Here is a 26295-nt window from a genome sequence, read left to right as displayed (position 1 = left end):
TCACTATGTTGTCTAGACCTTTTAAAGTATGTATTTTAACTTTGTATTATTTTTGATTGTTTAAGCGCTTTGTGACCCTGGTCTGGGAAAGGCACTTTACAAATAATAATTATTTACTTTTATATATTAGTTTTATGAAGTAGTGAAGTGATGTCAGGAACTGTTTTCCCATTCTATGAAAATAAAATAAAAATAAGCACTGGTTTTAAAAACTGGTTAATATGTAATAGAGTAATTTGGTTGGGGGGGGGGTTTAGGCTGACATTTTCACCCCAAACAATTCAACTTTTATTATGATAACATATGCACCTCAAAACTGTCAACCGCAGTCCGTGTTTGGTATCAACATCCAGTCGTTAATTTTGAGTGATTGAGCTGTTTGGTGTCTGAGACTAAAACGAAAAAAAAAAGAAGGAATTTTGTCTCATTTCCAGTCAAACATTTTACTTTGATTAATTGCAAACAAGCATTTGTATTTGCATCAGTGCACGCATCACTGGGACCGATCCATCACAGAGACGCTCCACAACATATCACAGTCCTCGCTGCCATCTCCACTGTTATCAATTCAGATTACAAACTGCTGTACAAATCCTCCACTCAATGCCGAATAGTACAGAGTAAATATTTTCTCTGTTATTGGAGGTAGATTAATGTGACGTGAGCTTTCAGAAAACATCACTGGTGCCTCCAACTTTTGGTGTTTAAAACACCATGTAGCTTTGCCTCTCTCAGGACCACCTTTCAATTTGATTATTAGGGTTTTAATTGAGTTTTTTTGATGCATTTACTGAGTCAGAAATTCATTCATATACAATATAGTATGTGTTTCAACATTAAACCCTCTTATTTGAGAATGGGAAGTTTATTCATGTCTTTATTATTGTTTTTTAATGACAATAATGTCAGCCATTACCACTTCCATGTCTTTCCGTTTACAGAGTAAAAACATCCATTTATTTTCCCCTTACTTGGCACTAAACATTGTATTTATCATTATTGACAATCCTGTTAGCGGCTAGCTTTAGCCAATAGCATGTCAACTGTTGCATTTGTTAGTATTCATCAGCAAAACTCACTTTATAATGTGGCTAACTGCAAATAATTTCTTGTATTGACGAGTATCTGCTTGAGAAGTGGATGAAGGTTCAGCAAATGGTAATCCAGTCGTGTCTTGCTATACTTGGCAATAACACGCAATTTTATTTTTATGTTCCTTTTAGCTACATGTTTTTGCATTCAATTATATTTTACTTGTGTTTTGTCTCCCTGTTATTCAACTAGCATTTAGATAAAGGGGCAAATTCATTTTTAAAATAGAAACTATTGCAATCTTGTTATTCAAATCCAACCACACAAAAATACCTCCTTCTAAATGTGGCTGAAAACTCTGAGGGTATACTTCCTGCAACATACGTGTGTTTGTGTTTAAAGGCTCTGCAGTCGTACCTTTAAGTGTCACTGGTGTGTTGAAAGCCTCATATTTAAAACAGCTCCTTTGATGTGTGAATATTTATTTAGAGTGTATTCCTCCAGGAAAGACTGCGACATACGGAGGAAAGGATTTCACAGGAGTTTATTGAAGCTCTGCATTTAAATATATAACTGTGTGTGTGTTGATTTCCTGCTTGTGTTTAGGTGTGTTTGTCTCTGAAAGTCCAGGATCTCTGGAGGCCACGCGGCCGACTGCACTTTCATCACTGTTGCCTCCTCCTTTCACACACATACACGCACGTTTATGAAAGGAAAACCAATCATCCGCTGCTCTTTTATGCATCATCTCCATTTGTATCTGTTATTCAAGCTGTGCGCGAGAGAGTGTGTGTGTTGTCAAAGTGTGGCCTTAGGACAGTTTTCATTTGCCCTCGAGCAGCTTCGGCCCGTCCTAACCGTGGTGCACACACATTTTCCATTTCGTCCTCCATCATGTGCTGATTTCAGGCATCAGATGAAGTCGGAGAATCGCACCCTTTGTAACCTTTACTCCACAAGAAGCCATTATGGTATTACTACAGTAGAAAGGGTTGTTCTGTGTGGATTCAGGGATCTATCATTTCTACTTGTACACTGATGAAAGATCAATACAGTAGATCTTGTCCTGATAAGGATTGTTTATCAGCACATTTCTGCTTGTGAGCCCTTTGTAGACGACAACTGTTCCAGATTTTCCTCCATGATCCTCCCTGGAATCTGCTGCCCTACTCTATACTCTCCCCCTTTCTCTTGTTTATCTTCCTACTTCTACCCTCCCTGTCAATCACAGCAGGAGTCTGGTTCTGCTTGAGGTTTCTGCCTTCTAAAAGGAAGTTTTTCTTCGCAGCTGTTACACTATGATTCAATATAGTCTTACTTTAAGGGCTAGTTCACTCAAACTTCACTCATTTTCTACTCACCCTCATGTAGACTAAGGGTTGGGATTATTTTGAAAGTAATATTTTCCTTTTTAGATTCAATATTGAAAATGCAATTTCATTTTAATGACACACTATTGCTCAGTTATCTTTGTCTTCATCTTCGTCCATAATAACGCACTTGGAAACATCCATACTGCTTGTCTGTAACGTCTTTCTTGTATTGAGACGTCGACATGAGGAATTGTACTGAAAAAATGTTACCAAATCGAGTGTCTACACTGAAGCTTTTGCTGGGGAGTACTTTCTGTCTGTGTAGCATGTTAGCCTTGAGGCTTTGGCTAGGAACAAGCCTAAAATATACTGTTGTTTGATTTTTGGTTTTTAAATTAAGTTAAAATGAACAAACATCTTTGTCTATAACTCTAAAAAAAGATGGATTACTCAGAAAATAACCTCAACCCTTGTTGTAGAAAATAAGTGAATTTTGGGGTGAACTTTCTTTAAACCTTGGTCCCCAAACTGCAGCCGGCGGGGCCGAGTCTGCCTCCACAGTTGCCCTGTCCCCCTGAACAATAGCTAGATAGCTAAACTTTATTGACAATACCAGAGAGACAGATTTGTACTTTTTTCATATACAGTATGTGACATAAATATAGGACCACCCATATTTATGGTCAACTCCTTCGTCTCACTTTCTTCCTCCCTGTGTATTGTTTTAGCTAAAAGCCGGGCTACTCCTGTTCGCAGTGGGCGAGCGTGTAGCATGTGGACGGCATAAATTAACGGTGAATTTCCCTCGCCAGCAGGGAAAGCGAAAAAAAGCCCAAGTGCTTTTGAAGCTTGAAATTGCAAACAGTGAGGGCTTGCAGCTTTTGCTTTGTGTGTTTGCTTTCATGCATTTGCAGCTCTCTGTCACACAGCCCTGTTTCTATGCAGCGTATTGTTTGTTGACCCCTTGATATCGGGGGGGTTGCAGCTGGCTGACAGGAAACACTGCTGTAAATGTAGACCACAGGTTCTCGAATTTTTTGGCCGTAGTGTGTGTCATACTTGGCCAAATACACTCTTCAAACTCGTTATATTTAATGCTATTTACAGTCCTTATTTACAGTTTTATTGTTTCGACTTTGACCCATCCTTTACTGCCGATGCTGCTTTTATGAGTTCTGATCTATATTGAGGATCTTATTCTCTTTTTTTTCATTTTTTTTTCATTTCATTGTGCATAAACTGTTTTGCTTTAGAAAAGGTTGCTGTCAATCCACTCCTTCCTCAAAACCTTTTTTTTCCATGTGAGTAAATCCGGAGGGGAAACTTCAAAGGGAACTGAAAAATTCTTATCGCCTCCCTCCATGTTAACAAGTCCCAAGATAGAAGAACACTTACGTCCTCTTTTTTAAAAGAAAAGTTTGTATTTTTCTCCTGTTATCTGATTTTAATTCGGAGTAAAGTCGTTGCTCTTCTTTTTCGGCTAGAATGACCAAATGTAGTTTTATTTTCCAAGTGGTGTATTAATGATTTCTATACATAAAACTGGATAACTTGAGCCATACATCCACGAGTATCTCACAATAGCTGTGAAATCATTTCGCCACAAGACCAATGCTACCATGTTTAACATGTCTAAACAGTCTGTGTTATATTCGGATTAGATTAGATAGACTTTATAATATATAGTATATAATAATAGATATCACTCTGGAGATCTCGTTCTGGATATTGGGTTTCCAGTTCACAGCGGGCGATAGTTTCATAAAAACAAGAACCAGAACAAAGTTCAGATAAAAGAACAAAGTGCAAGGGATGACAAAGTGCAAATATAAAGAAGATAGATAAAAGGATGATGCCAAAAAAAAGGATATTAAGATTCAAATAGAATTTCTTAAAACGGACTGTTAGTGTTTTACTTGTGGAAGATATTGTACTATTAATAATATTATTGTATTCCATAGGCTTTAAAAAAATATTTCAATATTTAATACCATTGTTTACAACTAGTAAAATAAAATAATGGAATAAAAGATGAATAAACACTTTGTTACTGTGTCCATGTGCTCAGGTAGAAATGATAATATAGAAAGCAGTGCATTAAGAGGAGATGCAACACTAAAGTATCACAAATACAAGACACATTAAAGTGAATAGATACAAATATCATTCCATCTCAACAGGTGTGTTCTCAGATTACTCGTGTTATTACTGTACTTAATTGATGCTTTTCACACTTATTATTCCTTCTTGAAAATTCCCAAAAGTTTTCTATGCTTTACCTTGCGTTGGTGCCTTGTTAACCTTTCTGACACAACCTAGAACTCTACTGTTGCCATAGGGAAGTCCCACAAAATTAGAGCGGCCATATTTGATAGCTGAGTGTCAATCAACCGATAGATCACTGAACATCTAACGGCCTGAAAATGAATTTATACCAATCCAGTTACAAATAAAGCATTCATATCTTAAACCGATTTCTAGTTTGTACTGGTTAATTTTAACACCCCTTGTTTGTATATTGTAGCATTTTCACCAGTACCCCTAAACTATCTTTGAATTAAGTAGAAGCGCTATTGACCAAGACTCATCTATCTATCTATTACCTAATGTGTAATTGCAATTAATGTCCAACTCTTTAGTGCATTTTTTAATGTAAATATTTCAATGAAAGGATAGTTTTGTACAAACAGACACATACTGATGATACAATAGAGTTCAAGATCTATTTAAGACGCACTTAAATCAACACATTAGTTGCCCTTTAAGCGATAGCGTACCTCCTTCCGTGGTACACTGGTTACTATTTATCTTGGCTAATTCACTCTTCATTACTTTACATTTGAGTACAAGGTGTATTTAATTAAAATTTTTCAATATTCTGAGATTTTACATTTTAGATTAAATATGTATGATTTTCAACGTTCATGCTCCACAGACCGAGGGACGACTAAAGAAGATAAAGCACCAACATTAGCTTGAAAAACTCGAATGATACTGATGGATACAGGAGTGGATAGATGGGTTTCAAAGAACACATTTACGTAACATTTCTGGCTTCTCTAATTTGTCTTCTACTCCTACATTTTATATCAGTCACTCTCTGTCCTCTTATCCAACCCTAGTGAGTGATTTTTCTTTTCGTTTAGTCATAAAAATCCTAAAATGAAAATGTGCCACTCAGACGCGGACATTTTATTAAAACATTCTGGATTTTTGTCTCAGTAGAGGAACAATAGAAGGAGACACATTCAGATTTAATTAATGTTTTTCTTTTATTGTTTGCTTAAATCTTTGATGAAAGGAAGAACAATTTACTTCTTCTATTGTTCATTTTATAGTTACCATTGGGTGAGGCATATCAGGCTTGGACTGTCATTAGTTTTGTTGTAATTGTAGTATATTTTACAGTTTGAAATGGTACTTTGTCCAGGTCCATTTTATCTTAATGCAACACAATTATATGAATATGCTCTGATTACAAATAAATAATTACGGGGCTTTGTATTTGTATTTTTACATCAATTGATGGTGTTTTTAATGATTTTAAAGCAGCAATTTTGTGCGTCACAGGTTGAGAAACAAAATGACTTTGATTAGCTGATCAGTTAGACGAAAACACCAAAAACAGCTCTTCAACTTATTCATAGTTCAAGCACTCTACATCGTTTTATCTTAGGTTCAACCTACACTTGTGTCAATTGAAAAGTGTTATACCTTCTGGGACAGGACGTATCAGTTGAAGGACTTCACCTTACACACCTTTGATCTGGCACTTTCAAACACTCTTCAGAACTGAGTGAGGATTTATGACTTAAAACTGACTCAGAACTTTTGGTTCTGATGGGCCAGCAACTCCTATGGAGCCAAACTCCCTTATTTAACACAGATTTTCTTTGTGCCATTATTTCTGTCATTCATTTATGCAACAACAAAGACAATATTTCCGTCATAAATGTTCATGGACCTTCTTAACTAGACTGAATAAAATTAATTATACTGAAGGGCAACACAGAATCAAGCTCACGTTTGACGTGAAAAGTATCTTTCTGTTGCTGCTTTCTTTGTCATTAATAATATCCTTATTAATAGAATTATTTGACTGATTAGTAAACCTTGAGGAATGTAAGATACTGTTGAAAGGAGAGCAATGTTGCATCACCAATACATTTTTAAACTAGTTTTTAAACAAAATTGATGGCTTGTTATCCTAGAAAGTGTTAGCAACACATGACAAGAACATTTGAGAAGGGAAAACATTTGTAAATATATATATAGTATGGTCAAATATCGTATAGTATATAGTATGGTTTTGTTAAATATATTTTTTAAGTGTATTTGTAGGACAAGTAAATTAATTTTGTGTTTTTAATAACTTAACAAAATAACGAAAAAAAAATTATAGTGTCTCATAATCGTTAAAACCTAATTGAAGTAAAAAATAAACAAGGACAAAATACAAGAATATATCCAAAAATATGTTCCATGAAAATAAAATACTCCATTTAAAATAATAATGAATTCAAAAGCATTCTTCAGCATTAACCCTTGTGTTATCTCAGGGTCAAGGTGTACACAACAGGGTCAACAAATGTGTTTGTGGTATCCCTTGACCCAGAGACAACACAAGGGATACCACAAACACATTTGCTTTCGGGCTTTCCGGTCAACTTGACCCTGAGATAACACAGGGGTTGAAGTGTGTTTGCTTTCAAACATTTCCAACAGCATTGTGATTGTGGTGAAATTCACCCAAAACATTTTTTTGTTTCTACCTCTTCGTCTCCTCTGAGGTTGTTAAAGTCTTCATATTGAGGGTCATCGTTTCCCTACTAAGCTGTGCCGTGAATATTCATTTGTCAAGTTAATCCTTTAAAACCCCGAAGGCTGTGTGATCCTGAGGTAAATGAACCGAGGATAATGAATATTCAAAATTATGTCAAAAGCTGACAATATTTGTTCATTCTTCACTAACTCCATTTTCTGGTCATCCAGTTTCAGATAGAAGACGTGGAGAACGAGGACAAGAGGTACACGCTCTTCACGGAGCTGCTGGAAGGTGCAAGCATGTGGTCGGACTTTCAGCTGCTCATTCTGCTCCTGCAAGCCTGGCCCCCCATGGTGAAAGAAGAAGTGTGAGTCATTTTACCTTTACCTCATTCTCCAAGGTAATTGATACGGTCTGAGGTCCACTTTTCTTTACCTCGCCATACTCAGGGGCCACTCCTGAAGTCATTCTATGACTCAGTAGTGGCCTCTGCCATCTTCAACGGTGTGGTCTGCTGGGGGAGCAGCATGACAGCAAAGGATAGGGCTAAACTGGACAGCCTTATTAAGAAGGCTGGTTACGTCCTAGGGCGCCCCCTGGATCCTGTGGAGGAAGTGACTGGGAGGAGGATACGGAGCAAGCTGGGCTCCATGAGGAGGAACTCCCCCTCTCACCCTCTCCAGCACACACTGAGGGCATTGAGGAGCTCCATCAGTGATAGGATGCTCCATCCTCGGTGTGTGAGGGAGAGGTACCGCAGGTCCTTCCTCCCTGCTGCAATCAGACTCCACAATAAGAACACAGCCAGATAATCGTCTAACTGCACCTTTCTTGTTATTTTTGTAAATATGATTGTGTATATAATATAGTGCAGATTTATTTTCTATTCTATTTAGATTTTTTCTTTTCTTTTTTAATATTTTATTTCTGAGTGTTTTATTTTTCTTCTGGTATATTGCTCTTGCTGTTTGTTAAAAAGAATTTCCCCTCGCGGGACAATAAAGGGATTCTGATTCTGATTCTGATTCTCAGGAGCAAGGGTTAGTCTTGACTCCACACCACTGTCTGTGTTCTGACTTGTAACTTTACATCATGGAAAAAAATTGCTTTAATAATTTGACATTCATTAGCTTTACCAATTGATACATCCTCTGTTTAAAGACAGAAAGAAAAACACAAGCATCTTCAATAGGCTCAAATAGTATAGAGAGTCTTGCAAAAATGAACGGATTTAAAAAATCAACTGCTTTTATGACTCACCCATAATAACAACCTTCTACCTCCTGGTTCTGTGGTAGCAATCTTGAACCGATTGAAAGATTTGAAGTGAAATTTTTCTTTTTAATACCCATTTTAAAGTTCTTCTGTAAGAGCTTGAGTCACCAACTTTTTTTTTAATGCAAACCGGTTTAATGTGGGCATTATATTCACGGACCGACCTTCATAAAATACATTTTTCTACTAGTTTAGAGGTTTATTTTTTGAGTAATCTTGGCTGAAACAAGCATCTTGACGTGTCAGGAGCCACAACTTCCGAAGGAACTTTATCGCCAGTGATGTCAGAACAAAAGAGGAATTTATCACGGTGAAGTGGAAAAAGCAAGACAATCACCAAGGCTGCCAAACTTCTTCTTGCATTAAATCACTTGAGGAAAGGTGGGGGCGGGCGGAGGAAAACGGGCATTCCTGCTCTGCTCCTGAAGGGGGCGCACTGCAGGGATACGAAAAAACACAACTCTGAACATAAAAGCACATACTCAAATAGAGAAGGACTCCCAGCCCACAGGCTAATGTTACTTCAGAGAAAATACCAGATTTATTTCAAAACAAAACACCTATAAGACGCATAACAGAAATTAAATTAAATTAAGGACCACTGTTTTAGAGCATTCAAGTTTTAATATCATGAAGTATAATCTAATTTAACAATGTCAACAAGTCGGTATGTCCTAGTAGCTGGTTGAAAATAAGTTTTAAGGCCACTTAAGTGTAAGTAAAAATATAAATCTTTACATAAAAATGACTTTGATTTAATCACAATAAAGTACACACTTACAACAGCTTTCAAATGTATTCTCTTGTTAGTTCTATTCAAAAGTACCACCATATATTTTGATTTCATTTCAACAAATTAGTTTGGTGTGAGTTATTATTTTCTATCTGTAATGTTTATTGTAAGAGACCATACTTAACAGTACCACGATAAACTAGCACACAGAAATAATAATACTTGATTGTGATTTGAGGTGTACGTGTGACACTTTTGTGTGTCTTTCCCCTACTGCTGAGTACATGATTTATTGAAGCATTTATCGCAATAAACTTCCACTTACTGGCTCCACTTAAAGTTAACACACATCTAAAAAAAGTAACCACAAAAGTATTATTAGTGACATATGTTGGTGTGAAGCCAGCTCTGAGTCGTCCAACTTAACTGGGAAATGTTCAGACTGTTTGAAGGCTGGAGATGGAGATCAAAAAGACTGTTTGTAATAGACTGCTGAGATTTCATTGTGTGAACTCAGTGTTTTTTTTTCCCTGGCAGTGATCTATTCAGCCGCAGGAGAAAATGGGATTAGTTTTTGGGCACCACAGCTGCTTCAAGTTCATCCTCAAATTCCAGAGACTTTGTGAGTTTACGGCTGAATTAAAGCCACCACTGCTGGGACAGTCGGCTATGATCGCTTCTTTTTACACCACAGTGAGCTTCGGATTTAAACACAAACACAGTTCTGACTACAAACCCAGTTGTGATTATGGATTAAGCTTTTTTTTTTTCTTCTCTCATCACTACACTCGTCCTCATTTCAGTCTGGCAAGGCAATGCAGCGTGCATGCGTTCAGTAAACTGAAGTCATTTTGGGATGTAGCTCATAAGCCAGAATGTTAAGCCTGAGCTGGGATCACTTTGCATTATACGTGCCGCTTCCCTGACAGTGGAACCTGAGCAACTTTTAAAAGTATGTTGTCCAGAGTTCAGGTGAACCTGAAGGCTGATGAATATTTTCTTTGTTGGTGTGCATCTGAGAAACTCCCTGGGAAACTTTTCTCCCTGAATGATGCCGCTGTGTGACTAATTTCTGTGGTTTAAACAATGTCAGCAAGATATTTTCAGGACATTAACGTTCCTGATACTAGAATAGTGGTAATGATCTGCTTCCACTACAAATGAAACCTCGACATTTCTTCAAACACAAGGACAATTTTGTTAGTTCCACTCAGTCCTACCTGATAAAGAACATCGACTTTAATTTCTTCATATTTCCTGTTATTAAAGTCTCGCAGAATTACTTTGACAATGATCTTCGTTACAAAACTTCCCCTCTATGACCCACACTAACTCTCTGGGAAAACCCAGCTGCTTTATGTAAGTGGGTCAGTGTCTTTTCACATTAAGACTTTTTTTAAGAAAAATTAGAAACGAAAATATCAAGATCATTTCATTTTTTTATGTAAAAAATTTAGAAAACGATATCCTATGCTGTATTTGGCAATGGTGCAACAGAGGTTTTACGGCATTTCAGTTTCTCTTTTGTGACACTGGTGTCTGCAGGAACAACGTTTATTTTTTGCATAGTTTTGCCTTAACCTTATATCTTTTCATGAGCGGGGTTTACACCAGATTTCCCAAAATGTCAGCTTCTATGTTAGCTTCTATGCTAACAAACACCATATGTGGCTTAACTGTGGTCATTTTAAAAAGTTTATGATTTTTAAACTAGCGTCTCACAGAAGCAAAGGAACTTAAAGGGAAAAAAAGACAAAAAGAGACCGTTGCAGATTTGACCCCAAAAGGAAGCTAGTGATTGTAATAAAAAACGACAAGTACTAGGGGTGTAAAGGGCATCAGAATTTGTGCGTGAACCCTTCTTGAAGTGGCGAAATAGGAGGTTTTTTAAAACTGACATGGGATGAGGAAGGACTGTATTAATCCCTAAATATAAGGATTATAACAAGAATTATTGTAGCAACAACAAATTAAATATTTCATCTATTGTAATTTATTTAGTTTGTTTTTTTTCTAGTGTGAAAACAAAAATATATTAAAAGAAGCCGTCAATATTGACCAAAAGCCTTCTCTGATGTAGATTATTAAGGTGTTTTAATCTTGTTTTAAGAAACAAAAAAGCTCACCTCTTTTGTTCCTTTTCATCTATTTCATCTGTCACGTATCTAAAATACTTGTCATTCTCCTCGACATGTTAATTAAACGCACACATTCCAGCTGTAGCAGTGAGTCAGCGTGACTCCCCTGACCACAAGAAACGATGTGTTCACCCTCATACTTGTATCCAGGTCGGCGTTTATGATCGATGGCTCGGGTTAAAGTGCTTCGCCTCATTCACTGTATGAATATTTATGGATCCTTCGACTTTGCCTCAAACTGTCATCCAGGTGCCCTTCTCCCCGTATATATATGACGACTGTGGCCATTTAAGAAGTCCTACACCTGCAAGACGAAGCGCCGTGTCGTGTTTTAATTCTCCTGTTAGAGGAGTTCAAATGCAACCCTGGATTCCTGCCACCGTCGTTTAAAGAATCATCTCTTGAATGTCAGTCAGCCGAGATCTAATGAGTCTCCTTCCCTCCGTGCTGCTGATATTCATAATGATCTCAGAGCTGGTGGCAACAATGGTCTTCCATGGCCTTGAGTAAATAGATGAGTTTACCTCGAGGGCAATGACGCCGGGTTGATGAGCCCCTAAATGAGAGCGTAAACAAATTGATGCTTGTCATTGCTGGCAGCTGTCCCCTCGGTGTGCACAGGGGGGTGAGTGGGGGGCTTCAGCGGAGAGGTGTTTAATATTTGCTCATTCCTGTTCGCTCACTTGCCAACTTTTGAATGACAGAGATAATAAATCATTGCAAGGTCGCCGTCAAACCTCGGGATGATTCTCTTTGTTTTCGCGTCATGTGGTGTTTCTAAATGGATGATGTCGGCGAGCCTTGATAGGACGCCGGTGTTTTCGTCCGCATCAGTCCTCGGCGGAGTGGTAGGTCACGGACAAAAGGGGGTGTAAGTGCTATTTGTCTTGTTTTTCTATTATCTGAAGCTCATCCGGGGACGGCAGAAGATTCCGTCTCCAGACGTGAGGTCATGAATATGGAGCAGTGTGACATGAGGTAGAGGGCGCCAGGCATGTCATATTTAGTTGTTAAAATTAAATCTGCACGTTATCATCACTGCAAAGGTCATGTATCCTTCACCTCACGATACGTTGATGCTTTTGGTTACACTTAAGATAAATGAACACATGGAACCATAGAACAATACAAACTATTTTAGCTAGTTATTCATCAGCATAAGGTACTTATTAGCACTTGAGTGGATGCTCACCTATGGAAATATATCAGAGACATCGGAATATCGAATGGTCAAACATTTTAAAGGTTGAAATGTTGTTGTTTTTTAAGCAAATCAAAAGTTCGCATCCACTAGATAAAGCTGTGCTAAAGGGAATGTCAACAAAACAGTCAGATAAATTCTAACTTTATTAAGCGTTCTGACAACTCTGCTCACTCCCATGGTAACGATGTTCAAATGATGTTTAAAAGGCTTCAAGCAGCAGCACATGAAACTATGACAGCTAGAGCGTGCATGTATGACATGTTGAACGCACGTGTATGACTGCTTGAGAGCGCATCAGAGTGATTTTCGCAAAAAAAAAGAGTTTTGAGTGTACAACGGCCAAGACACACTCTTTCAAAACGGTGGCAGTAATCTTACTCCATAGTCATCCACCAAGATGTGACGTGCTTCTTTAATCCCACTTCGTGATGACGCAATGACGTAATTTCGCCCACGTCTTGTCGGCTCAGTGTCATGAAAGTGTTTGTAAACAAGTCACCCACCAGGTAATGTTCATATATAAGGCGCTCCGGATTATAAGGCACATTGTCATTTTTTGAGAAATAAAGGCTTTTAAGTTCCCCTTATATTGCGGAAAATACGGTATGCGTAAAATTTGATTATTAGAAAAAAAAAATTGTGAATGTATACATATAACAAACATTTGGATCTATTTATGCAACTCGAAAAAATAATGCAAACTGTTGGTCAAACACATTTTTCAGTATTTCAAAAAATGATTCCATGCTGTTTAAAGTTGAGATATATTATGTTCTTTTCCTCACCTCCAACCTCCAACATCCTGTTTTTCATTTTGCCCTGAGTAACATAAGAGAAACTTTTGAAATTGCTCCGTCTGGTAACTGCTGAGGAAAGCAAATATATTCTTTTATACTTATTTTTTGAGGGAAAATATATCACAGCTCTCCACTGCCACTGAATACATTGAAAGATTCTTGCTGAGGCACAACAAGACGTCACCCCACAGGTGTCTAGAGCTGGTGTTATAACCCCTGATCGTGAGCAAAACTCTCGCCCGACTGAACCGTATCTGAGAGGAATTTGTCTCCATAGATCCATCTTTAAGTAAAGCACTTTCTCTCACCAGAATCCTCTCTCATCTGCAGTTTGTTTTTGTTGTCTGTAGGGCCGGATCTGAGCGTAACCCCTGGGTGGTTCTTACTGCAGCCCTGCTGACCCGCTGCCAAGGGCCCGAGGCGGGAGTAGACCTGGGTCAGCAGATTGTCGCCACGGTGCGGTCGCTCTACGAGACCAAACACAAGCTTCCCACGCAGGTAAACACACAAAAGTGTCCCTTAATCTTGTATTCACTTTAATATTTCATGTGACAGAAGATTTTCTAATTCCATGGTAATAAATTCTGATCAAAATTCAATTTACATCTTAAATTAAGTAGGAAATATGAATTTTTTTATTCACTTATTCTCGGTTTGTTCACGATAGAATGACACAGTACGATGACATCGGCAATTTATCTCAAGTACTTAATTGGTATTTAATTAATTCAAAGTGTATTAAGTAACTTACAAACACAATAAATGTTGTAATTTCTGTGTTGCTTAGTCAACAAACCAACAGTTTTTGTCGTGGTTTAGTGGCATCATAAATGATTTTTTAAACTAATAAATCTTGTCATTTAAAAATTGGAGCTCGTTTCATTTATTTTATTTCACTGAGGGAGAAAGATGAGGAAGTAAATAGTCAGAGCGTAAATCCCCGTCGTTATTAAATTATGAATGTTGATGATAAGCATACAAATGTCATCTGAAACTAAATCTCAGTACTTGGTTTGATATTATTAATCGCAGCGACAAGATTGCGGAGTGCTCGAGCCATCTGATCTTTCTCCGTTTGAAATTTTTAACATTAAAAATCTGTTTATTGCGCTTCTTAAAACAAAATGTTTCAATTTTAAAGAGATAAAAGACACAACTTGACGAGAATAAATCAGGTTTAGAGTGACTGATGTTCACTAAAATCCACTTGTGGATGATGCATTTGTTTCCACCTCTAGTATTTTAGAAAACATCACTATTGTATCTAAAATTACACATTTACTAGCAAAAAAGTAGATTATCATTATTCAAGTAAATTCAGGTGATTGTTCGTGCGGCTAAAAGGGTCTCTTTTACTGTGTTTATGTGACCTTCATGAAAGTAAAAATATGAAACTCGTAACGTTTCTTCTTTTTAGTTATTATCGTAGCATGCCCTCGGAATGAATCCAAAACTGGCATTGAGTTTTCATACTGGTGCCTTTATTTTACCGCCAGATTTCTATGCACCGTGAAAACTGAAGAATGGATATAGACACACAATACATGGACCTGTAGTAACACAAACTTACATTTCAAATACATCTGAAATGCTCACTATAAACTGTCCCGTATCAAATGATGGACCAGCACTTACAGAAGAAACCTTCTGGTCAAAAGGATCTTTCAAAATAAAACGCGTCCACCAGAAAAAAAAAAAAACATTTAAAATGGAGATCAGGGGGGAAATACAAACAAAATATTTTACAATAATGTATGTAGAAAGAAATGCCTTCATGTCATATTGACTGCGTTATTCTAAGGAAGGTTAAGTGCCTACCCCTTGTTGAGCCACAGCTCCGAAAAATAACATTAAATGCATTCTAGTTTTCTGAGTTATTCAAATCAGTTATTTAGTCAAACCTAATCACACAAGGGTCCAAGGCTTTCTAAATCGTGCGCTCAACAAAATGTACATTTACTTACAGGAAGTAGGAGTCTGTATTTCGTGTTGTTTTTTAATTATTTGAGGCTCAATCAAATAATTGATATAAAAATAATAATCTTTGTATGAGTCACCGTATGATATTGAATATGACAAATCTAGATCAGGATCTATATGTTCTGGATTAGTAGTGAAACAATTGACGTGGTTTAAAATGTGTCCTTAACCAAGTTGTAATAATAATACAATTTCTTTCCAACTTAACATTTTCAAAACATTTTCAAAACAGTCTAATTCAGTTCATGGTAATTTTCTTTGATATTGCTTAGTCAATCATTGAGGCTAATATCTGACTGCACAAAGAAAACATGTAGTAGATGCAGGCAAATCTTTAGAATACTTACAATGTGATGCTAATAGGAAGAGAAAATAGAAAATAAATGAGTAACTCTAGCAATAGTCGAATTTAAAATAGTGAATGAAGGTCAGCGATGTTCGGCGCCTCCAAAATAATACATTGCAAGGTGCTGTTAAAACAGCAAATTAACTAAAATGAAATAAAACAAAAAGCAACTGCACTTTACTAACAGGTAGTTGGACAAATAAATTAGGTCGCGTGTTTGCACTCAACACCTTCCAACGCTCTCCCCCCTTTTACCTCCCGATCTTAGCACCGTGGCCTGAAGCTATTAGGCTCGTAACCCACAGCCGCGTGTTCACATCAGCTCCGTGCATTCTGTAACCCGCGACCGGCGCCGAGACTCTTTCGTGATCCGAGGGTCTCTAATGCAATTCACAGCCCGCCGAGCAGCACGGCTGTGCCGGGCCTAATGCCATTCTGTACGTGGAGCGCCAGAAAACTGTGATATTAGTTTAGCACTAATGCTATTCAGAGTGAATAGGCCACTGTCTCTCCCCGCCTGTCTTATATTAGTGTGGGAGCGTTCAGGGGGGTGGAGGAGAAAGCGATTTGACTTGTTCTCAGCGGCTTTAATTTGGATCTGCTGCGATGAAACCGCCAGAGCATGCAGGAGTCGGATTGCATCGTGATATCTATATATGAGTGGATACAGAACTGACAGAAGGTATATGTGGTCTAGTGGTGCACTTTTGTACAGTTGTGGTCTTTATATTTGATACATTTGCTTGACACGTCTCATTTAAAACCATTGTTGTTGACAGGATCGACAGAGAGAGGCACATAATGAATGATGTAGATCTTCAACAGTTGTGCTAATGGCTACATGGATTATTGTTGTTTGGTTTAAACCAACTATCATTAAGTTTACTTCTATATCCCTGTTGGCAGGAGATATAACAAATATTGTTAAATACTAAGAAGAAATGGCTGCTGTCACTGAACCCAACAATAAAACTGAACTGATTAGAATCAAAACAGTAAGATAAATCATTGAGTCTTACCACTGATCAATAACCGCTAACATATTCACCACATACATGAATAACCATGTTTGTATGTGTCCCATGTCATGTTAGAGAAAAACTCTTGAAGACATTTTTCACAGCTTAAAAACACTTTTTATCAAAACTTTATTTTAACCATTTCTAAGTAAGACTTGCTGAAGTTTTTTCGCAATTCTTTTTGTTTTCTTTTTTATAATTTATAATTCTTTGCACTGCACTGCCAGGTGCTATTAGGCTGTTTAATTCCCAGTTTGAGGCAGGAGTGGAGTGCAAAGATGATATCCCATGTTAATCTTTCTATCCTTTTGTTTGATCTATGTTCTGTATCTTTAGATTTAGATTGTGTCATCTTGCCCTTTCTTTTTATTGCACTATGTTCTTGTCTTATGATTCTATCCTCTGTGTTGCTGTGAGCTGGAAAAACAATTTCCTGAAGGAGACCTCCAGAGGGATCAATAAAGTTTATCTTATCTAATAAAATCTCATCCTCAATCCTCATTTCCGATAGTTATTTTGTGATGTATACCTCTATAACAATATATGAATGTCTAAAATAAAATAAAAAGTTTACAACATTTTTATTTATTATATAAGAGCATAATTACACTTACCCCACATCTAAAGCATTACATCTTTATTCTATTAGTTATAGAAAGATACGTTTTTCCATTTTATTGAGGGCATTTTTTATTGTCCCTTATTATGTATGGGCTTTATAGATTTTATTACAGCAGCCGTTAATAATGCAGCTATTCGTACAGGCTTTTCCTTGATTTTCTGAGACTCCTGTGTTGTTCTCGGTGTTATCATGACCTTTAGAGTATATATTGTATGGGTATTGTTTTGATTGTTTAGGCGCTTTGTGAACCTGGTCTGGAAAAGCACTCTACAAATATAAATTACTTACTTAGAAAATGTATTTGCCTAACCATGTGTTGAACGTACAGATATTTATAAACATTTAATAACTTTGTTAATGGTCAAGTACCTTAATATGAGATTTGTCAACTATATTTATCTGTTTGCATCTGATGGAAATTAATCTTGTTTTTGTTCTCCATCAGTGTATAGGATCGATAGCATCATTGCTGCTCAAAAACCAACCAGTCCTGCAGCAGCCTGCGCTAAAGCTGATGGCCGAGAGCGGCGATGATCAACTTCTGCAGCTGACTCTGGATCAGATCAACAGCATGAGTGAGGTAAGGGATCTCTCTCTCTGTGTGTGTGTGTGTGTGTGTGTGTGTGTGTGTGTGTGTGTGTGTGTGTGTGTGTGTGTGTGTGTGTGTGTGTGTGTGTGTGTGTGTGTGTGTGTGTGTGTGTGTGTGTGTGTGTGTGTGTGTGTGTGTGTGTGTGTGTGTGTGTGTGTGTGTGTGTGTGTGTGTGTGTGTGTCCGCCTGATCTCAATTTCTCAAGAGCTCCCAAACCGTTGGATGCTTGAAATTGAGCATGTGGACTACTGACCTTTCAGTTGAGGTTCAAGGGAGGGGGGCAACCCCATTAGGTCAATGGAAAGAGGGCTGAAGACCCCCAATGAAAAATCCAATATAAGAACAATTTGAATGAAATTCCTTTCTACAATCTTCAGACCCATAATAACCCTTAACATGCTCTCTTCTCTTTCCCCTATTGTTTAAAGGGGGTTTATTGAGTTTCAAAATCCATCTATATAACAGGGCAACACAAGGTATGTCAGCTAGTGGTATTTACAGTATATATACTTGTTTAAAGAAAAACATAAATAACACACAATCATTGCATTGGAGCACATAATTAAAATTTTACACATGGAAAAAAATACCACCTAAAAAAAGCTTTTGTAAAAAGGTTAAAGAATTTCTTGTCAACCTGGATTTCTGGAATGGAAGACATTGACAGGCAACGATGTTATGGAAGCTATGTTGCCAGGTTTGTTTTTTATAAATATTAGGCTCATTCAAAAGTGTTGGTTTGGAAAATAAAAACCATTTGTCTTGATATTAATTGCTTTACATGTTGGAGATTGTGTGTTTGAGATGAGTTTATATTCTGTTGGCCGATGTGTTTGAGGGCTTGATGAGTCATATCTGGCAACCCATCCTGCAAGTGAAAGCTGTTGTCTCCATGTTCCCCTTCTGTTCTGCTTCTCATACTGTGATGTTTTAAGAACCTAAAACAGTGTTTCTCAAACATAAATGAAAAATACGTTTGTGTCAAGGACAGTCGTAAACACATATAAATATCTACATTTTCTACTTGCGTAAACTTTGTTTTCCCACCGTAGGACTATCAAACTGTCATGTTAAGCTGATTGCTGTTCAGTTTGTGCAAATGACAGAGGAGACGGGTTAAAAATCAGTGGAAGACCATAGACCATTTTCCTGTCCCCTTCATACTGGCTTTTCCATTTTTCATGTTGCCATGATAAATAGTAGTAGCATGAAGCAAAATCTCTACTGAAGCTGTTCAGGTAGCGAAGCTAATCCAAAGTGGCGCATTAATGCTGTAGAAGAAGGTTTTACTGTGTCAAGAGCATGAAAGAGATGCATGGAAACATACCAACACCGCAGGTGAAGTAGGCAGAAGTTGGGCAACTCAGCAGCTGGACCGCTATCTGCTTCTTTTTAAGGAGAAACAGAAGATCACTGCCAAATGTCTGCAAAACAATCGGCAGCGGAACACTGATGTGCATGTTTACTCTGCATCTTCCAAGATCAGGCATGTTTGATTGACTCCATTTTCCTGACCTTCATTTGTCTACCTAAGTGACACAGGAGTGGCCAATGTCAGACAGATTTCAGGATCATTTTTTTAACTTTATTATTCAAAAGGAGATGAGAAAATACACATAATTTAAGTTGTAAAAAATACTCCTTCTTATGACATGACTCATATTAAAATAGCACAAAGTCAAGCTGCCAACTGTTGATGTCAATTCCTGATAACTTTCTACAAGGTTTTATAATGTGTTTACTTTTTAAGACATCAAAAATTCAAATTTTAATCTCATGCATTTTAATATATACGTTTCATACGAATGTATTTCTTGTCAAAAATGGATCCAGAGTTCAACATCAGGGTCGTTGAGTTGTGGTCGAAAAATGTTCTACCTTGAAAATGCCACTAAATTATTCCTGACCGTCTGTGTAGCTGTCAAGGGTAGAGCACGCTCAGATATTAATTTTAGTTGGATACGGAATATTAATATTGATTCGACCTTGTCCATTTTCTGATTTTGCGCCCTCTGATTTCAGGATGTTAGATAACATGCTAATCGGACCATCAGCAGTGTGTGGTTCTCGCTCAGATAAGCGATTGTTCCGTGCCAGACCCACTCAGACCCCGCGGAACCTCTTTTTGTTCTCCGATCAGATAGAAAAGAAGCTATCCAAGTTGCTCGATTAAATAAAAGCGTCAGTGCTGCGTTATCAGTTGACATGAGAATCACCTCCCGTTATCTGGCGGAGGAGAAAGGTTGGAGTGTTTATGCAGAGAAGGGGTAAAGAGATACACGAGAAGAAGCGATCAAACGGAGGAAGAGAGCAGGCGAAGCTGTCGAGAAAATAAATGTATTAAAGTGTTGTTTTGTCGGGTGACGCTGAAAAGATGCTTGATGATCTCCAGATGGCAGCCGTGACCCCCCGCTGTGAGGAAAAATGTTTGTGATAACGGGAAATATGGAGAAGCTTCTGTATTGAACACAGCTGATCATGAGTGATGCTTAACATCCTTTATATGTTTGATGCGTCTGCCGTGCTCCAGTAACAACAGAAGAAAGGTGGAAGATCCTCTATCATGCTCAAGCTACCTACAATAACAATCGCTAGGTCATTTATTTTTTTATTTCACCAACACATTTTACAGTGCATTATAAGATATGACTGGAAACATCTGTCAGAGGTCCTGAGGGTTTGTTAAACTAGCTCACAGTCATCGTAGGAATACTTAGCTATCGTGGCTCATAACAAATGGAAACGATTAAGACTGAAGCTGAACGTATTTATCTCCGCCGCTCATAAATTTAAACGGCGGGAAATGTCGTGAAAACTGAAACGCCTCCAGACCTGCTTCCAAAGTCAGCAAGTCTATTCAACTGCAAAATGAGAGGAAGGCTATTGTTGTGTTGGTTTTTCTCTTTGTGGAATCTTAAAAAAAGTGACTTAAGCCTTGATTGAAATGCTTGCAACCAATGTCATGTAGCATTCAAGAAGGTTGCCAAGGCTAAGTTTCATACATATATAATGAAGTGTGTATGTTTGGTTTCAAAAGGCTCACATTTATATAGCATTTTATAGAACCCATTATTCACTCATAAGACATCAGTAGTAATAGTCACATCGGTAGTTTACACATTAGCCGGCATGGTTTTGGCTGATGTTTGCCAAAAAGCCCAATGTCCACCAGTAAAGGTGACTTACTCAAGGACGCTACAACAGAGACTACAATTCAGCAATAATTGAACGACCTGCTCGGTCACCACAGTATTGTGATAAACAGATCATCCTTGGACCCAACAATGTAAAAATATACTTCAAAGTCTGTTTCATTTCTGTATCCATTCTTTTTAATCATTTCATCTCACTCCTCTCTCAAAGTCGTCTCGGGTTATTTCCTGAAGTTGCCCATCAAAATATAATTGTAATTTTACTTCCAGACAGTGAGGATGAAATTGGATTAAAAAAAAGTCTCCAAACCCGATTTGAGAAATTTGACTGAGAATCAGAGTCAATCTCAAGTTCTAGCACTTGAACCCCGCGGCCGGCCCGTGAGGGGATCAGTGTCGTCTAACTGAAGGATCAGAAATAATTGATTTGGGTTCGGCTCTGGTGATCAGAAATTCTCCGAGTGTTGCCAGGAAGCCGTTAATAGACTGCACTTACTTTTCAATTACGGCAATCGTTTCATTGTGCTTTGCTCTTTTGTCACAGTTTGCTTCGCTGCAGCGTTCCCAGCCAAATTAATTCCACACTTAAGAAAAAAAGAAACAAATAACAAGTGAAGGCTTTTTCTAAATGCCACTCTTAATTCACCTGACTTTTATTCTAACTTTCATCTGCCTGAGGGTAAGTTTACTCCTAATGCGACATAAATGGATGAACTTTGCTCCTGATGATGTGAGCGTGTGTGTGTCTGTGAGTGTGTGCGTTTGTTTGACACAGATTACAACTTTTATTACTTTCCATTTTTTCATAACTGCAGAGCACTAGGGATTTATTTCACGACAGATTAATTTGAACTATGTTTTTTTTAATTAATATGGCATTACCAAAAGCCTTTTGCGACTTCACCAAATGTGTTTGTGTTATTTGACGGCGGCCTCATGGCGTACGGCCTAGTCCATTCAGTCCTATCGCAATCATATCCCCTGGGTTTTACTTAAACAAAGAATAGAGGTCAAATCTGGTTAAAAGTCACTAGTTTTACCTACAAGAGAGAAAGAAGAACACAGAGTTTACATGTTATTTCTGAAGCACAAAGCTGTTAGAACCCTGTTCCCATTATGAGTTATTAAAGCTCATGGTCGGGGCTAGCGTCTTACTACTATCTACTACTTAAAGATGTCCTTTCCTTCGCAAGCAGTGATAAGTAATAAAATCAGTGAGATAATATATGTTAAGCAAATTTGATGAACATACTTTGGCTCTACATATTTTCTCCAATATTTCCCATTTTACTTCCCTTCAGATGAAAGCCTTGTGTTTATGACTGTGGTTTACAAGTTTCTAAAAACGTTTTGATGGCATGCATTTGATAATACAACTTTACTTGTAGTCATAAATACTTTAGGTTAGGGCGAGGTTAGGATGACATTTCCGATGACCATGATGTTTGCTAATGATATAGGGATTTGTTGCTTGTCAAAAGAGTAAATAAGTAAGTAAGTAATATTTATTTATATAGCGCTTTTCGAGACCAGGGTCACAAAGCGCTTAAACAATCAAAACAATACTCAAAAAAGTACATACTTTAAAGATCAAGATAATACTGAGAACAACACAGGAGTTCGAGAAATTCAAGGAAAAGCCTGAACAAATAGAGACGTCTTAAGATGTTTCTTAAAGGAGTCAGTAGACTCCATCAAGCGCAAAGAGAGAGGAAGATCGTTCCAAAGCTTAGGAGCAACAGCCTGAAAAGATTTCTCTCCTCTGGTCCTGAGCCGTGTGCGTGGAACCATAAGTAGATTCTGATCCACAGACCTCAGAGCCCGAGCTGGGGTGTAAGGCTGGATCAGATCAGTGATGTAAGGAGGAGCCTGACTATGAATAGCTCTGAAAGTAAGAACCAGAATTTTAAAGTTGATCCTGAAAGAAACTGGAAGCCAGTGAAGAGTTTTAAGGATCGGAGAAATGTGAGTTATTCTACTAGAGCAGGTCAGAATTCTCGCTGCAGAGTTCTGAATCAACTGCAGACGAGACAGCTCCTTCTTGTTAAGACATGAAAACAAACTGTTACAATAGTCCAGACGAGAAGAAACAAACGCATGGATTACAAGCTCCAGATCATGTTCCGACAACATTTTCCTAAATTTAGAGATTATTCTCAGTTGAAGGAAACAGTTTCTGGTCAGTTGTCTTCAATGTCGAACAAGAGACATGTCTTTATCAAATACAACACCCAGGTTTCTCAGGCTCAGTTTGACAGACTGACCTAAGTCACCCAAGTACTGACTCAACCCTGGAATCTTATCATCAGGAGCAATCACCAGTGTTTCAGTTTTGTCCACATTTAGCTGTAAAGTGTTTTCACTCAGCCATTGTTTGATTTCTAGTAAACAATTGACTAAGCTGTTCAGCCTCTGGGGCTCAGTTGGGTCAAAAGAGCAGTAGAGCTGGATGTCATCAGCAAAAAAAAAAGAGGAATCGAAGTAGAAGCCGGATATAAAAGGAATGAAGATTGATGGAAGCAAGAAAGAATACATGCTTGTAAATGACTGTTGGACAGAGATTAAGAGAGGTGAAGAAGAAAATACAGATCCGTTTGTAGAGATGGAGACAAAAATGACGGTGATCTATGATGCACAAGTAAAGGAAAGCTTAATAGGTCGTTTGTGAGACCTGTCTTGTTGTATGGTTTAGAAACTGATATCAGACACAAACACAAGAACGTGAGAGAGAGAATAGTGAGATTTGAAGAACTTTAGGTTTTTATTTGGAGAGACTAAGAAGGAAAAATTCAGAAATTATCAAAAGAAAGTTCAGGTACCAGACATTTTAGAGTTGTTAAAGTAAAGTTCAAAGTCCTAGTTAACCTTTATGTCTACAAGAAGACTAGGAGGCAGACTAGATTCAAGTTACCATTTATTTTGTCACAGTAATACCTGCCGTGCTCTATAAAAGTAAGTAAAAATAAAAGTAAAACAAACATGAACTCTTCCTGGTGTGGATGGGTCTTGTTATCACTGCTCTATTGGATTGTGTGCAAAAGATGATTTATAGGTTGTACCTAATTGCTCAAATGTTTTTGGATATTGAATATCTAAATCACCTGATTATGTAAGTTAATAATTACTATTTGTAAAGCGTGTTTTTTGGCATTTACCGACAGATATTGTCTCAGTAAGTCAACTCCCTGTTCTCTATATGTCCAAACTTTCCAGACTTCTGGACGTCAATTTTTGCCTTTGATACACTGTTTTGGTGTCGGTTTCTGACTTTTTTATCTTGTCTTTGAGTCTAGATACTGTCTCTAAACCAGACATCATTTTACCTACTTTTCTTCAACAGACTCGCGCTGTCAATCGTCTATATGTGTTGCATCTACGATCACTTCTTCACCTTCTCTATCTATGATCTCTGTCCATTACTCTTGATCACATAGTCCAACTCCTTTCTTCTACTCACTGCAGCTTCTCTGTTCCTCCTGCCTCCCTCTTACTCACAGTCTTGCCCCCAAAAAGATTTGTAATTCAATAAAGATCATTTTTCAGATTGGATCTTCACCAATGTTACACAGAGATTCTCATTTGGCATTTTAGTAAAACCTCGTTGTGAGTCTTGATTATACTACGAATTGTTGATCTGAGGGAGTTTGTTTACCACTTCTCTGTTGCAGTAGATCTTTTAACAAATGTGTGTGCTCAACGTGAGCATGTTTGTTTGTAGCCGTGCGTCACCGCCCGGTTTTCATTTTTAGCTTCTGATTCTCTACTGTCACTTTCGATCACGTCAAGCTGTCGGTGAGCATGGTCTGTTGTGGTGTGTTAACATGTGCACGGAAACAAAAGTCGAGGGACCACGGAGATGATAGGGTGGGGAACTCTGCGATAGCTGAGTGTTGTCTGGCATTCCAAAGAAGCTCCATGATTTAAATGATAAAAGAAGGCAGGGCGATGCATTATGTATTAGACATTGTACGTGTACCGTAATTCCAATTAAGCTTTCCATCAGGATGAAGCAGGGGATGACTGAGGGAGATTTACAAGAAATGAGAAACATGCTGTGGAGGAATGGGGAAACAAGGGTGTGAAAATTTGACCTGACCAGTCGGCTAACACTTTGAGTCCAATGAGCGGGAACGAGAAAAACCCCAGCTGTCGCTCAAGCGTGGAGCCAGAGAGGAATGAAAATCAAACAGCCAGGAAGGAGGTTGGGCTTCTGGTAGCTCACCGTTTGATGTGGCTCTCCTCTAAATTCTCTGTTTGCTCCACCTGCGAGCTCGTCCACGTTTATTCTCACACATACAAAGACACAAGACGCCTCTCTGTTTTCCATTCAGGGCTGAGTGGATGAAAATTGTTTGACTTGGAGAGGCTTTTAACCCTGACAAGCACACAGTCTGAGCACAAAATATTCTTTCCTCGCGGCGCAATCAGTCGACCTTTTCTTTAAAGGGGAAGGTAGAGTTATGAGGGGAAGATTTCCTTTTCAGCCAAATAGAATCCTTCGATGAGGAATCAAAGTTGATCGCTTCAGACTTATAAGAGTACAATTGTCTGAGAGATATCAGCCTTGTGCGATTGAACTGCAGTTTTGAATGCGATCCACAGTCACACATCTCGGAAATACCTATTCCTGGTGTCCATAATAAGCAGAGGAATCGCCAGTCATTGATATCTTAGATTTTTCTGCTTTGTCTTTTTATCAACTGTTCCTAAAGTATGGAAATATTGATTATGGTCAAATGCGTGAACCAGTTTTTAGTCTAAAGAAGGACGTCTCTCTCATATCCCCAAGTGTGTCTCTGTTTATTGTCTTGATCTTCTGGCTCCAGGATGTCTCATCTGTCTTGGTAAATGGTTCTTGCTTATATAAGGCGTTATTTGCTTGTTCAGCACACAGAGCTTTACACTAACTCTACACACACACACACACACACACACAAACACACAGTGATGGGAGTAGGCTGCGAGGCATCAGCTCACCATCATGTGCCATTGATATCTGGCTCAGGGACACAAAAACACAACCATATCCGGAGCTGTGATTGAACATGCAACTTCTTAGTCACAACCCAACCGCTCTACCGCCCTGTCGTCTGTAGCATTTCGACTATACAAATCAAGTTTCAGTCTAATTTGAAGTGCTATTTTTTAAGGGCTGCTTTTATTTGATGAAAAGACTTAAAAAGCACTTACTTTTTGCTAAACACCCAACATTTATTTATTTCTAAATTAACCCACCTCTGGGTTATTACAAGTACATTCGCACAGGATAAGCGACGTCTGTAAAATAGTCTGTTTTACTGACATCGCGGCTGGATATGTCGTCACATCCG

General features: G+C 38.0%; 1 protein-coding gene across 1 annotated transcript in view; it reads left to right on the top strand.

Annotated features, from left to right (window-relative positions):
- The window catches only part of nbas (NBAS subunit of NRZ tethering complex), a 212561-nt gene that overhangs the window by 175723 nt on the left and 10543 nt on the right, over positions 1 to 26295 (top strand). The window contains exons 50-52 of the mRNA XM_087812214.1: positions 7338 to 7477; positions 13608 to 13755; positions 17670 to 17804. Of these exons, the coding sequence (XP_087668340.1) occupies positions 7338 to 7477; positions 13608 to 13755; positions 17670 to 17804 (423 nt within the window). The remainder of the gene's footprint in view (positions 1 to 7337; positions 7478 to 13607; positions 13756 to 17669; positions 17805 to 26295) is intronic.

The sequence above is a fragment of the Callionymus lyra genome, chromosome 17, assembly GCF_982586985.1.
Source record: "Callionymus lyra chromosome 17, fCalLyr1.hap1.1, whole genome shotgun sequence".
Classification (NCBI taxonomy): domain Eukaryota; kingdom Metazoa; phylum Chordata; class Actinopteri; order Syngnathiformes; family Callionymidae; genus Callionymus; species Callionymus lyra.
Note: the sequence above shows the minus strand (reverse complement) of the source record. Positions and strands in the feature narration are given on the sequence as shown.